The sequence below is a fragment of the Chrysochloris asiatica genome, unplaced genomic scaffold (assembly GCF_000296735.1).
Source record: "Chrysochloris asiatica unplaced genomic scaffold, ChrAsi1.0 scaffold00001, whole genome shotgun sequence".
NCBI classification, from domain to species: domain Eukaryota; kingdom Metazoa; phylum Chordata; class Mammalia; order Afrosoricida; family Chrysochloridae; genus Chrysochloris; species Chrysochloris asiatica.
The window spans coordinates 25,149,399-25,164,191 of record NW_006408519.1 but is presented as its reverse complement, the minus strand read 5'-3'; the positions used below and the strand labels follow the sequence as shown (position 1 = coordinate 25,164,191).

At 39.8% G+C, this 14,793-nt stretch overlaps 1 protein-coding gene across 3 annotated transcripts in view; it reads left to right on the top strand.

The window, feature by feature from the left end:
- Positions 1–14,793, top strand: part of ENPP2 (ectonucleotide pyrophosphatase/phosphodiesterase 2) — a 102,670-nt gene that overhangs the window by 83,221 nt on the left and 4,656 nt on the right. For 2 of the 3 annotated variants that reach the window (XM_006830672.1, XM_006830670.1), the window contains 4 exons: positions 6,291–6,427; positions 7,259–7,394; positions 8,488–8,565; positions 13,220–13,352. In XM_006830672.1, coding sequence (XP_006830735.1) covers positions 6,291–6,427; positions 7,259–7,394; positions 8,488–8,565; positions 13,220–13,352 — 484 coding nt within the window. Of the gene's footprint in view, positions 1–4,913; positions 4,989–6,290; positions 6,428–7,258; positions 7,395–8,487; positions 8,566–13,219; positions 13,353–14,793 lie in introns of all 3 variants that reach the window. The other variant, XM_006830671.1, reaches the window with a different exon arrangement.

Here is a 14,793-nt window from a genome sequence, read left to right as displayed (position 1 = left end):
TTTTTTTTTTTTTTTATGTACACAAAACACTCAGGAATATATAATCATTTAAACAACCAAAGGGCAAGCCAGCTTCATGGCTGCCAGCACACAACCTTTCTCTTTCCATGAATTTAGAGTCCTCAGCTGCTCTAGCTCTCCATGCCCCCATCTCTACCTCCATCTTTAGTGCTGCTGCTTCTCTGGTTAGGGTTCTATGTTCTGTTCATGCTTCTCTCTCTTGATGGTCTTAGGGCCCTCTGTTCCTGGAATGTAAAATACTGCCGCTTTATGTTACAAAACTTCTACCTTTACAGTTGTGACAATTGAAATTAGTCATGATAACAATTACTTACTATTGACTCAAAAGAATCTTATTTCATCAGACCCATCTAGACAAGATGAAAACTATTCAGTGGGGATTCTACCTTGTAACTGTATATTTGTGTGTGTTTTGAGGAAGAGTTGGAAGGAATAAGACATAGTATAATTATGAAAAGAATTGAGGTTAACTTTGAAGAGTAAAGAAAGAGAATTTTAATAATCTTTGCCTACAAATATTCTTTGCTGATCGCAGAGCAATTACCACTTCAACTATGACTGACTATGCACAAGACCTCTTTAAAGTATTCAAGAGTAAAGATGTCAGTTTGAGGACTAACGTGCACCTGACCCAACCCATGATATTTTCAGTGGCCTCATATGCATGTGAAAGTTGGATGATGAAAAAGGAAGAAGGAAGACTAGGGAACAGTCAATGCCTTTGAATTATGGTGTTGGAGAAGAACATTGAAAGTATCATGGAGTGCCAGAACAAACAAATCTGTCTTGGGAGAAGTAGAGTCAGAATCAAAGATGGTGATACTTTGGACATATTGTCAGGAGGAACCAGTCCCTGGGGAAGGACATCATATTTCATAAAGTAGGGGCTCAGCTAAAAAGAAGAAGATCCTCAAGGAAATGGATTGATGCAGTGGCAGCAACAGTGGGCTCAAATATAACAATAATTGTGAAGATGGTGTGGGACTATTTCATTCTGTTATGCATAGGGTCATGATGAGTTGAAACTGACTCAACAGCATCTAAAGTCTGCAACAATAACTATAGGTCAAGACTGATCTAGTGACTTTACATATTTTGTCTCTAAACACTCAAATATTCCAGTGTGATGTGAGTTGTGAGGAGGTTGTTATAGATTTATAGAGCTACAAAGAAGAAAGGTGAATCTTTAACTCCAGGCCTGATTGACTTTAAAGCCCACATGCTTTCCTTCTGAAGTGTTGCTTCGTCTAAGGTTTGGAATGAAGGGAACATACAGGAAGAGAATCTCAGTATGTGCCAGGGTTTGAAAGTTGTTTCTAAACTACTAGATGCCTGATACAAACCACTGTTCTCATTAGCTTCTCAGCAAGCGTTACTTGGGTAGAGTTCATATCCAGGAGGAATTGGATCTTCATCCCAATATACTCTCCACTGTTGTTAAGTACTGTCTGGTCATCTCTGATTTGTAGTGACCTCATATATGATTTCCAAGGGGCTGCTGGTGAATTTGAATAGTTGACCTCATGGTTAGCAGTTCAGTGCTTGTCCTATAGTGCCACACCAGGACTCTGTCTAAAAGTAAGCATCTAACTTGAGGCTGACCAAAGCCTAAAAGGGAGAAATAATGGACCAGGAAGTTGGAGGTGGTGCTATATAGCTGAATAATCTTGTGCAAATCATCAAACTGCAGATTTTATCAGAAAAATGGAGATGATACTGATTTCTGTCCAATCTACCTCTCAGGGCTATCATAGGTAGATAGATGTAAAAAAAAAATCATTTTTTTGAGAGTCCTAAAGAATTGTATTTTTAAAACACCTATTATTTACTTATTCAACAAATATTTACTGAATACTTACTATATGCTGTTGTAGACTGTGGAAGACACAATGGTGAAGACAGATAAACTTCTTGGCACCTCAAGTCATTATTCTATTGGGGGATTGATTCTATTAGGGAATCATAACATTATTTTAAGGGTTGAGGTAAGAAAGACTACCATCTATGTAGAGGCATCTAATCCAACCCCTGAGGAGGCTAGAATGACAGTAAGTAATAAGCATTTGTGAGGCAACGTTGGGGAAAGGATACAGGAAAAGGAAAGAACATGGGTAGGGATTTTGTGGTACAATTTAAGAGCATTATTGTGGGAGTGAACATTAAAAAAAAACCTTAAAACATAGAGAGAGTCTCATGTGGCTCTTTAGTCAGCCAACTAATCTGTGGGAATATGAATCAGGAAGAAGAAATACAAACTCAACACCGGATGACTAAATTTTGGAAGACTTTTTAAAAGAATAAGTACTGGAGAAGTCCACACCACTTAAAAAGATTTGCCTTGTAGTTTTTTTGCCAACTGTGGTATCTGGAGGGGAACCTTGATGTGTACCAAAAATACCAGAGACACTAATGTAAACAGAGAACTGGGATGTGGAATGAAGGCTCTGTCTAGAATTCCATTGAGTCAGAAACCAGCCCAGGAAGACATTCTGGATCCCTGTCAAGAAATCATGTGAAACATGTTTCAAATGCAGAGACTCACAGGCTGATCTTAAGGGTTGGTGGTCTTGAGAAAAAGAGATCACATGTCCAAAGTCTGGGATCTACATATGCTGGTGTGACTTGAAGGATCTTTGGTGGCACTGTAAGATAATCACTGAACTGCTAACCATAAGGTTGGCAGTTCAAACCCACTGGTCAGCCCATGGGAGAAAGTTGAGGCTTTCTGCTCCCATAGAGATTTATAGCCTCAGAATCTCTCTCCAGGATCCTGTGAGTCGGAATTGACTCAAGGCAAGTGGGTTTGGTTTGGTTTTTGGTTGATGTGGCTTGAGTAGGGACTCTTTGCTCAGCAGAAATGCAAATGGGTGGCTGGCTAAAGATGCCACAATGAACAGAGTGGATTTTTTCTGGAACCTGTATCTTTGGTGCTCTGATAAAGTGAAAAAGCCAAACTTTTCAGGAAAAGTTATCCTTTCTTTCAGGTCTTTCTTAGATCAAACTATTATACTTCAAGAAGAACCAAGTAGATTCTTCTGGTCAGTGAGGGAACTAAGTCAGATTGTGGGAGGCTGTTAAAAAAGATTTCTCTCTCTCTCTCTCTTTTTTTTTTTGTCATTTATACCCAGTAATGTTTGAGAAACAGATATGCTTGTGGTCTAGCTGTGTGCCAATATTACGGTTGTAACAATAACTTGACAACTACAAAGCTCAAAATTCTGAGGAAAATGTGATGTATACATATGCAAAGTAGAAGAATGAGCAGAGATATATTAAAATCTTAATTGGGGAACGCTTTCAGGAGAAAGTGAGTCTTAAAATGTCTCTTCCTCTTCTTTCCCTCACCGTCTTCTGTCTCTTCCAGGTGAGCTGAACTGTGACCTTATTATTTGCCATCCACTCTTGAGGATGAAAGTGGCCACTGTGAACAATTATGTCAAGAAAGTAGGCATAAGTTGGGATGTAGAGTCACCCTGGTTTACCTTCATATATACTGTGAGGACAGTACTGGTGCCACTTCAACTCTGTCAACACCTTTTGTCCTCCTCCGTGTTCCAATGACACTTTATAGATGTCTCTGATATGATACATGCATACTGCATTTTAGTAATTCGTGTCATGTTTGTCTCTTTTACACAGTGGCCTTTTCAAGGGTAATAGTGTCGCCATTCTGTAGACCAAGGTCTGGCACAAAGAAGGTACTCAGTCACTATTTGATGAGTGGGGCATTACAGAAATGAGTACATTTGAAAAGAGATAGGTGCTAGAATTGTTGGAATGGTTATTCCTGGTTGCCAATATTTTATTGAAGAAAGTGTTGCAAAAAGCAAACCACAACACACACACGCAAAAGCTCCAAAAGACCCAAACTCCAGACTTCTTAGAATAAAGTAAGGCTGAGGAATACTAAGAAATGAGAAAGATTAAAGGAAGAGCCAGATTTGGTGGATTTTATAGGTGAAAACTGGACAGTGAATAAAGAAGGCCGCAGAAGAATTGATGCATTTGAGTTATGGTGCGGGAGGAGAATATTGAAAGTGCCATGGGCTGCCAAAAGAACCAACAGATCCATTTTGGAAGAAGTACAGCCAGAGTGCTGTTGGAGGCCAGGATGACCAAACTTTGTCTCTCATACTTTGGACATATTGTCAGGAGGGACCAGTCGCTGGAGAAGGATATCATGTTTGTTAAGGTGGAGGGTCAGAGAAAAAGACGAAGACCCCCAACAAGCTGAATTGGCCAAGTGGCAGCATTGATGGACTCAAGCGTGGCAACAGTAATGAGGTTGGCCCAGGATTGAGCAGTGTTTCGTTCTGCTGTGCATAAGGTCACTATGAGTTGTTACCGACTCAATGGCACCTAACAACAACAACAAAAAATTGGTGGTTACTCCACAGCACATAACCACCACCACCACCATAGGTGGTTAAGATCAGTGGTTCATACTCATCAGTTGCTCCCCAGAATCCCTGTATAGGGTCTCTATGAGTTGGCATTAATTTGAGGGCACTTAACAACAACAACACTTAACAACTACAAGCTATGGGTGGTTTTAGGCTTCACCAAATGGTGTGGTGCTGTAAGATCAGCACTGGATTACTAACCAAAAATGTTGGTGGTTCAAACCCACCAGTAGCTCCTTGAAAACCCTATCCAGGGTCACTATGAGTCAGAACTGACTCAATGGCACTTATACACATAGGTGGTATAAAGCTATTGTTTGGTTACTGGTCTAAGGAGGGTTTTGGATGGAGAAAGAAGTCTTCTAGTTTGGAGTTGATTGAATGCTAGGTTTGCCATTGAGTTTTGGAGGAATGTGTTTGGTAAGCATTAAAACTTGAATGGCTTAAAAAGAATAGTTTCTTAAAGGATTTTGGTACTTTTGCTTCCAGCTGAAACCAAGAAATTCAGAGGCAGCAAAAATGAAAACAAGGAAAACGCTAATGGAAATTTTGAGCCTAGAAAAGGTTTGGTTTGAGTTTTGAAGGAAAGTCTGGGTTGGTTAGCTGCCCCCAAGTACTACTGCTATGATTTGCCAGCTTTTCATTGGTTCATCTATTTCATTTATGTCATGTAATCATATTACATTCTAAATCTTAGGGGTGGGTCCCTAAATTTGGCAGTTTAACCAAGGCTTCTACCTTTATTGCAGTGCTTAAAAAGCCCAACTACCTAGAGCAGGCTCGTGTTATGACAGTATGGGCTGCTTTGCCTCAAATCATCAGTTCTGCTTGGAAGGGTCTTCCAAAGTATTTTACAAAAGGTTTTCTCTGTTCCATGCCGAGAATGGTAACACTTTAATTAAAGCAACATGTATGCATAATTTAATAAGTGATTGCAAGAATTGACTTTCTCTAGTAGAAAAATTAGTAAAAACTAGTATTTTGATAATCACTTAGGGAATTATGAATTGCCCAAGCCTCAGTCTCTAAATATTTTCATCTTTAGGGTCCCAGTGTCCAAGAATCTCTGGCAGTTCTGACTTTAGCTTATCCAAAATGGATGGAGCAAGCTCCAGGCATTTGTTTTGAGTGTGAAATGAAAGTTTGCATCCTAAATTCCCATCTCTTCTTCCTGAAGGAGTAAGATCTCAGACCTTTGTTTCCTAAGAGGAGAATGATCCCTTGGGAGACTAAATCTGCATTCTGGGGTCTTAACTGAGTTCTTAACTGATGGCCTTTCTTCTTGTGTATGTCAAGAACCCTCTTGAATGCCCACTTATTTTATCTATACATGTTCCTTTAAATTCTTACTGAAGGAGTTTTCTTCCATACAGCAAAGCTGCTTTCTTTAAATGCTCATCATTACTCGCTTTTTATGTTCAGATAATGTACATTTAAGTTGCAATTTGCAAATAATGACCAAAGAGAGCCTTCCTCTTAATTAAATCATTGGATAATTTGATAAGCCTCTTCAGGGGTCAAATGAATTAATTCTGCAAAAAAGTCAGTCATATTGGCTCTCCACTACAAATTTTGCGATAGTTCCTATCTAGAGTTTAACTTCTTTGCAACCAAAACAAAGGTTTGGTAGAAATACGGCATATTATATTACAGTTTTGATCATTCCAAACCTTGACCCATGATCAGGTGATCAGATAAACCAAGAAAGGGTTAGGAAAACTAACTGGATTAAATTAGAGAGAAGGTGCTGCATTATTCATAAGTAAGCAAGCAAATTATGGACAGCTTGACTCTCTCGTAACACTGCCTTAGCATTTGTTGTGAAGTTTAATATGTGTTTAATCCAATTCATCTTTTCTTTCCTAGAGCGACATCTCCTCTATGGACGGCCTGCAGTGCTTTATCAGACTAGATATGATATCTTGTGTCATACTGACTTTGAAAGCGGTTATAGTGAGATCTTCCTAATGCCACTCTGGACGTCATACACTGTTTCCAAACAGGTCATTGGGAAAGTTGGGTTTTATTGTCTTCATTTCATTACATTCCTTGGAGTCATACAATGGTCCCTTGCCTGATAGAATTCTGTCTTCGAAAAAAATGTTCATTTTCCTTGATAAAAGAAACCCTTATGTTGGATCTGTTGCAAAATATTCTGAAGTAGACATTAGACTATGTTCTGATAACTCCATGGTAATATGTTAAATACTGAAGGAGGCTTACTCATTTTTTAGTTTCTTCTACTCTGTTTAAGTCATTGTCCAATAGGAAAAGAAGCCCTCATAATTTGCTGGTTTGATTTTTAGTGACGGGTTTATGTTTGGGCGAAGATAACTAGGTAGGTTTATATCAGGAATTGATCATTTGTAGTTAGATTTCTAAGGAACTTGGGTAGCATAGTGGTTACAATTTGGGCTGCTAACCTCATGGTCAGCAGTTCAAAACTACCAGCAGTTCCGTGGGAGAAAGATGAGGCTTTCTGCTCCTGTAAAGATTTACAGTCTCGGGAACCCTATGAAGGGTTGCTATGAGTCGGAACTGACTCTACGGTACACCACCATCACCAGTTAGCTTTCTGCTTTATATACTGTTATTTTACTTGACATTGATGAAAAAGAATCTTCTGAAAAGCAAGAGTTTGAAAATTCCAGGCTTACTGTATTTAAAACTGAGGCATTTTTAAAAGAAGTCAGAATCTGAATAACAGCAAACACTAGAGGAGTTTTGATTTAGGCGGCTGCTCGTACAACACTGTGGCATCAGTGTCTCCGTGTTGGCTTGGTGTTCGTTGTCTTAGAGTTGCCATTACTGAGTGCCTTTGTCTCCCCACATAGGCTGAGGTCTCTGTCATCCCTGAGCACCTGACCAGCTGTGTGCGGCCTGATGTCCGGGTTTCTCCGAGTTTCAGTCAGAACTGTTTAGCCTACAGAAATGATAAACAGATGTCCTATGGATTCCTCTTTCCTCCTTGTAAGTTACTGACCATCAGGGTCTGGGGGCTCTAGGTGTGTGTTATTTTGTAGAACCTGAAGTGTGAGTGAGCCTAGGTAACACAAGTGTTTTGCCATTGGCTACTCACCTAAAGATTGGTGGTTCAAACATACTCAGAGCTTCCACAGATGAAAGGCCTGGTGAGCTACTGCTGTAGAGGTCGTTGCTGATTGTCATTGAGTTGATTCCAACTCATGATTGACCGCCTGTGTGCGGAGTTGAACTCTCTGCAGGGTTTTCAAGTCTGTGGCCTTTTGGAAGCAGATTATCGGGGCTGCCTCTGGGTAGGTTCGAGCCACCAACTTTTAGGTTAGTAGCCAACTGCTTAACCATTTGTGCTATCCAAGGACTCCCTGTAATGATGACAACCAAGTCAAAAAACCTCTACGGAACAGTTTTACTCTGCAACATATGGGATTCCCAGGAGGTAGAACCTACTCGTTGGTGATGGGTTTTTGATTTGGGTTGGGAGTACTAAGCTTGGAATTTCAATGGCTTGAGTTTCCTTTTTTCAAAGATGGGGACACTCAAGAGACTATAGAGTTGGACTTCTGTGGAAGACTTCCAAAATTGGCTGGAATTGACCAGCTTTCAAAAATCCTTTTCTCCAATGGAATTCTACAGTGTGACTGAAGACTACTCTGTGTCCTTCTCCCATCATTAAATGAGAATTTGAAAATGAAATAGTAAATCATGATGACATTAGTCTTTTCAGTAGTATTAGAGCAGTGATCACTCAGGTGAAGCCCTTTAATTTTCTCTCATTACTTAGAGGACTTTTCAGAAGTCTAAAGTTCTCTAATGGAGCCAAAGCTTCATTTATGCCATAGTGAAGTGATCCAGAACTAAGAAGGGAGTGAAAAACACCCACATGGAAACAATTTGCTTGAGAGAGCTATTGAGTGAAGGAAAGAGGATGAGAGGGGAGGGAAAGTAGAAAATGCTGTCTAAAGGAGGGAATAAAAGAAGAGCCCCATTCACTTCATTCTTTTTGGATCATTGCAGATGAATGCTTGTTTACTGATGTAAATTTTGGCAAGTAATAGGCACTATTTGTTTTCCAAATATTTAGATCTGAGCTCTTCACCAGAAGCTAAATACGATGCGTTCCTGGTAACCAATATGGTTCCGATGTATCCAGCTTTCAAACGTAAGTCCAATATTTACCTAATAAACTGTGACTTAGGGAAATAAATATGACTAAACTTGCCACTTTTCTACCTCTATATTAATTTAACTAATAATAATGTCTTTCATGCATTTGGTCTTTACAATTTTTTGAAGACCTTTCATGTAAATTTTTTTTATAGCTGATCCAAAATATTAGCTTGTGTGGGAGGCAGCACAGGTAGTTCATCCTTTATTTATAATTAAGAAAATGAAGTTCCAAAAGGTGACCCAGGTCATATATGGTAGAAGCTGAACTAAACCAAGTTTGCCAGTTCCTTCTAATCTGGTGTTCTAGGCTCGTTATGTTGATGGTTAAAGAGTCATCTCTACTTTGGATGTCAACTTACATTTAACCGTTTCCAAATATATGCATTGAATGTTACAATAAAGACTATCAACACTTCTTTCTTTTGGGGTGATGATGTATTCTTAATGTTGACCATGATAATCCTCAGAAGCCTAAAGGATCGGAGTGTTCATTTCAGGTTGTTTTAAGACTGCAAATAATTGTGTTAGTGTCTTTGAACATTTATTGTTTCCTTATATCTGACATAAATTTCTGTGCATGATAGTGATGCTATGAACGGTGTAGGCATACCGTACAATGTCTCTGGACTGTGATCATAGAAATGACAGTTAACCTTTTCATTTGTAAAATTAAGATGTTTGATTTCAGGACCTCAAAGGATTACTAGTAGGATCAGCAATGAATTGTGAACCACAAGGTCAGCAGTTCAAGTTCTTGAAAACCCTATGTAGGGCTGCTATGGACTGGAATTGACTCAACAGCACTTAACAGCAACAAGGCTTACAAGGAAGCACAGTGGCTTTATACAATGAACACTGGACTGTGAACCACAAGGTCCACCTTTTGAGCCTGCCAACTGCTCTGTGGAGGAAGATGAGGCTTTTGGTTCCCATATAGATTGAAAGGCCTAGAAACCCTATACAGGGTTGCTATGAGTCAGAACCAACTCAGTGACACTTAGCAACCATGAAAAAGAGCCCTGGTGAGACAGTGGGTTAAATGCTGGGCTGCTAGTCTAAAGTTCGGTGGTTTGAACCCACCAGTTGCTCTTTTGAAGAAAGATGAAACTGTCTGCTTCTATAAAGATTTATAGTCTTGGAACGGTTTCACTCTGCCCTGTTGGGTTCTACTCTGTCAGAATCAACTCGACCACAATGGGTTGGGCTTATCAGGATTTAAGACTTAATTTTCAAATGGCTAAAGCAATCTGCTTTTAAAATTCTTACAACAAATAATGTATTTATCCCTATCCATCCATCCATCCATCCATCCATCCATCCATCCATCCATCCATCCAATCAAGGAGCTCTGGCAGTGTAGTGGTTGTGAGTTGGGCTTCTAACCTCACGGTCAGCAGTTTGAAACTACCAGTGGTTCTGTGGCAAAAAGATGAGGCTTTCTGCTCCCATAAAGATTTACAGCCTCAGAAACCCTGTACAGGGTCGCTGTGAGTCGGGACCTACTCCATGGTACGCCCCCTCACCATCCATTCAACCAACCAGCCATCCATTTATCCTCCCGTGTATTCAAAGGTAGAAAGCATTAAAGAGTAATGTATCGCTTTTTAGTTTACTTGCAGTTAGCAGACCCATATGATTATGAGAAATATAGGAAAAGGGAGAATCTTAACCCAATTCCACTCAGAAAAGAAGGCTGGGCTGTTATAGGACTCCTGGGGCTGAAATAAAATCTTAAAATAGAGATGAATGATTGCGGAGTGTCACCTGTATTGGCAGACCTCCTTAGCTTCACATTGGTGAAATGACCCGCAAAGTTTATTTGATGTCTCAGTTAATAAATGAAGCTTTATTCAATGGTAGACTTCATTGCTTATGAGTGAAGAATTAAATGATGCTTTTAAAGGGAGGTTTCCTGATGTGCTCATAGACCAAAATGAGAAACATTTCAAAAACCCAGGTGGATGAATATACTTATCACAATACTATATGGGATGCTGCTGCATTTAATATCTACAAATCAGGATTTACTGGATTTCTTTATTCTTTATTGCTGTGCTTTGGACCAAGGAGTAATAAAAGAAACACCTGGCACCGCCCTGAGGGAGGCGTGGCTTAAGTCCTTTCACAAGCAGCTGCTTGTTCTTCGCTGGGGGGGAATGCTTTCTTCACATGCCACATTGACTGTTATCATTGTTATTTCTTTGTCTCACTGATGCTTGGTTGTTTGTTTGTTGTTGTTTTTTCAATGCTGAAGTTACCATTTGAACTTCTCTTCTATTAGCCTTCTTACTTTACTGTGAATAGTTATCTAAGATGTTTTGGCTCTGGTGGGCTGCTCTGCCATTCTCATTCAGAGTAGAACATCTGAAGGTATAAAGAGCCATCGAAGTGCTGTGAGAAAAATGGCCGAGTACTTTCTAGTAAGAGACAGGTAAGATGTGACATCAAGAGGCTCTAGTAGCGTAGTGGTTATGGGTTAGGTTGCTAACCTCACAGTCAGCATTTCAAAACTATTATCTGTTCCATGGAAGAAAGATGAGGCTTTCTGTTCCCATAAAGATTTACCATCTCGGAAATCCTATACAGGGTCACTATAAGTCAGAATTGACTCAAGGGTGCATAACCACCACCAAGCACTCATGACCCGCCTATAGAACAGAACATGGTGAGTTGACTCTGACACTTCAGTATCAACTCATTGTTTGCTTTCCTGATATCTTCTATTATTACCTTCATCTGCATTTCTTCTTCCTTTCCTCACATTCTGCTACTCTCATTTCCTCTGATGGGTTGGATTCTTTATTGGAGCATGGTGGACTAGTGAACAAGAAGTCCTCTGTAAGGGTTGACATTTAAACTGGGAAAGGAGTAATGGGGAGTAAACAGACATGCATAGGCCAGGGAATAAGCTTTGTATGCAAATGGAAGTGAATGGAAAAGTATAGGCTGGAACCAGTGTGCAAGCTTGAGGGGTATGAAGTAAGTTGTGGAGCTGGAGTGATGCAAAGTGGAAGGAAGGAAGTATTGTCATAGAGGTAGTCTGGGGCCACAGCTGGGATTTAGCATTTCATTCTAATTCAATGAGAAATCTCCCATGATGTTAGAAATGGGTGATATGGTCTGATTTATAGTGTAAAAGGTCCAATCTGGTTATGAAAATGGACATAAGAATTTCTCACAAGAAGCCCTTAAAATAGACTTTTTAATTTTGTAGTTGAATGAAGAGAAGATGGTAACTTACAGCAGGTGGAAGTAGTGGAAATGCTGAGAAGTGAGCAGATTTGGGATGATTGCAACGTATTTTGGAGGTAGCACAAGCCTTGTTCACATGGGTTTGAAGTAAGGAGAGGAATCAGGGATAACTGCTAAGTTTCAGCTTGAACATTTGGTTGAACACCAGCGCTGCTAACTCTAAGAAAGACACCTAAAATTGAGAAGGATTAGAAAATCAAAGTTTCAATGTGGAAATTATTTCTGTTTGACATGGCTAGTAGATGTTCTACCTGAGAACCCTGATGGCATAGTGGATTAAATGTTGAGCTGCTAACCACAAGGTTTGAATCCACTAACCATTCTGGGATAGAAAATGAAGTTGCCAGCTCCTGTAAGGATATGGTGGTGGTGGTAGTGGTGGTGTGCTATAAATCTTTACCAGAGCGGAAACCCTTCTCTTTCTCTTGTGGAACAGCTGGTGGTTTCAAACTGCTGTCCTTGAGGTTAGCAGCCCGACTAATAACCACTATGGTACCATTTGTAAAAATATGTTGTTGTTAAGTGCCATCGAGTCGGTTCCGACCCATCGTGACCATGTATAGGGTTTCCGAGGAGCAGCTGGGGAGCTTGAATCACTAACCTTGCAGTTCAAATGGCTTTGCAGTCTGGTGCATTATCCCAGTGCCACACCAGAACTCTCCTGTAAGGATATTTGTTATTGTTGTTAAGTGCTAGTCTATCCTATAGGGTGGGTATGAGTCAGAGGTGACGCGATGCAGTAGGTTAGTGGTATTCAGATGGATTAGGAAAAGAGTGGATAACGTCTTAGGAACCACGTGGCATGGTCAGGGCTAGAGACATACATTTGGGAACTAGCGCAGTGTATGAGATCATAAACTGATAGATCAAGACCTTTTCTACAACTTCTCAGAAGCTCTGTCCTTTAGCTTGTGCAGAAATGTGTTGTTCACTGTACTGGAATGTTCTGTCTCCATGGTTCTGCCTGGAAATGCCCACTTACTTATCCTTCAGCTCTAGGCTCCATAGTCATTGGATCTGGGAATCCTTCCTTGACTTTTGGAACGGGGTTAAGCTCTCCAACCATTATCTCAGGAGTCTGGCTGTGGTGCTGTAGGATCAGCATTGGAATGCTAACCACGAGGTCGGCAGTTCAAACCCACCAACTGCTCCTTGGAAACTTTATACAGGGTAGCTATGAGTCGGAACCGACTTGACAGCGCACAATAACCACCATTATCTCATAGCTCCATAGCTTCCTCTTTGCTGGTTCATACATGACACTCACAGAGATAATATTTCAGTTTGGATTACCCCTTGAATTACAGCATTTCCACTGTCTCTTGGCTTGTGATATTTGCTTGCAGAACAGAGAGGATTTCTCATCATGAATAATTAATTTTATCTTGGTACAGGAGTCTGGAATTATTTCCAAAGAGTATTGGTGAAGAAATATGCTTTGGAAAGAAATGGCGTTAATGTGATAAGTGGACCAATTTTTGACTACGACTATGATGGCTTACATGACACACAAGACAAGATCAAACAGTAAGAAACTTCTCGTTTCTACGTGGTGTGCATTTTTAAATTCTAGGATCTCACTCAAGGCTATGTTTCTAGGATATCTTCTCCAGATATTTATCTAGTGAAGAGCTGATGCCCCTTAAATATTTGGCTCTTAGAATCTTCTTGTAAGTTTTTCAGTGCTTTTAGACTTTCCATTCAAATGTAGCATTGGTGGTTGGCATGGAATTGGGTTTTCCAATCAATGACTATGCATTTCCATTCCATGAAAGAAAATGTATCAAAAGATATTTAAAACACTAAAGACGTTTGTTTTTCAGCAACTCTTCAGTGGGAAGGTGAGGATTTGTATTTATCACCCTTTTCTAAGGAATCCATTAAGATTTTCTAAGACTGTATATCTCATTAGGAAATTGTATGGAAACATTGGTTGAATTCATTGGTCAGCAATTGTGGAGGATCTGTTATTTCTCAACCTTTAACTTCGGTACTTTTGGGGACTATACATATTGGGGACTCCTGGTATTGTGCTGTAGAATCAGTACTAGACCTCGAACCACAAGCAACAGTTCAAATCCACCAGCTGCTCCTCAGAATCCCCATACAGGGTGACTATGAGTTGGGACTCACTTGACGGCACTTAACAACAATAGCGTATAAGACATTCTGTATGCTCACAAGGAACTCACAGTCTGATGTAGAAGATAAGCAGAAACAAAAGTACCAAATTCAGAATAAGTTATTTACTTTTATACATGTCTGAAGTATTCAGAGAACAGTATAAAGCATGGTGTTGTTAAGTGCTGTCGAGACACTTCCAAATCATAGAGACCCTTTATAGGGTTTCCAAGGAGTGGCTGGTGGGTTTAAACTGCCAATCTTGTGGTTAACAGTCCAGTGCTTATCCTACAGTGCTACACCTGAACAAAATGTGGTGGTTATGTGCCGTGGAGTCATTTCCGACTCATAGCAACCCTGTATACCATTTCCGAGGCTGTAAATCTTTATGGGAGCAGAAAGCTTCATCTTTCTCCTGCAGAACACCTGGTAGTTTCGAACTGCTGACCTTGTGGTTAGCAGCCTGACTCATAACCACTACGCTACTAGAGCTCCTTGTACAAAATATAAGTTCTACATACTTAAAGAACATCATGCTAATTGTTTGCTGTTGATAACTGATACAATAGAAATTGGCATCTTACTTGTTTTCCAGTTACTCAAAAAGAAATTTGATCTTAATTGTACAGTTTTTTAAATTGCTGATCCATGCTCTTGTTGTGAGCTAAAATTAAATTGTTTAGTTCAATCGTAATTTCAATATTTGAAAAATGATTAAAATTAAATTTATAGAAAAGTTGGTAAGGAGTTGTGAATGTTTGTACTTCTCTTTACTGGAAAGGGCTTTGTGCCTCTAGGTTTGTCATAAGGAGCCCTGGTGGTGCAATGGTTAAAGCTCTTAGCTGCT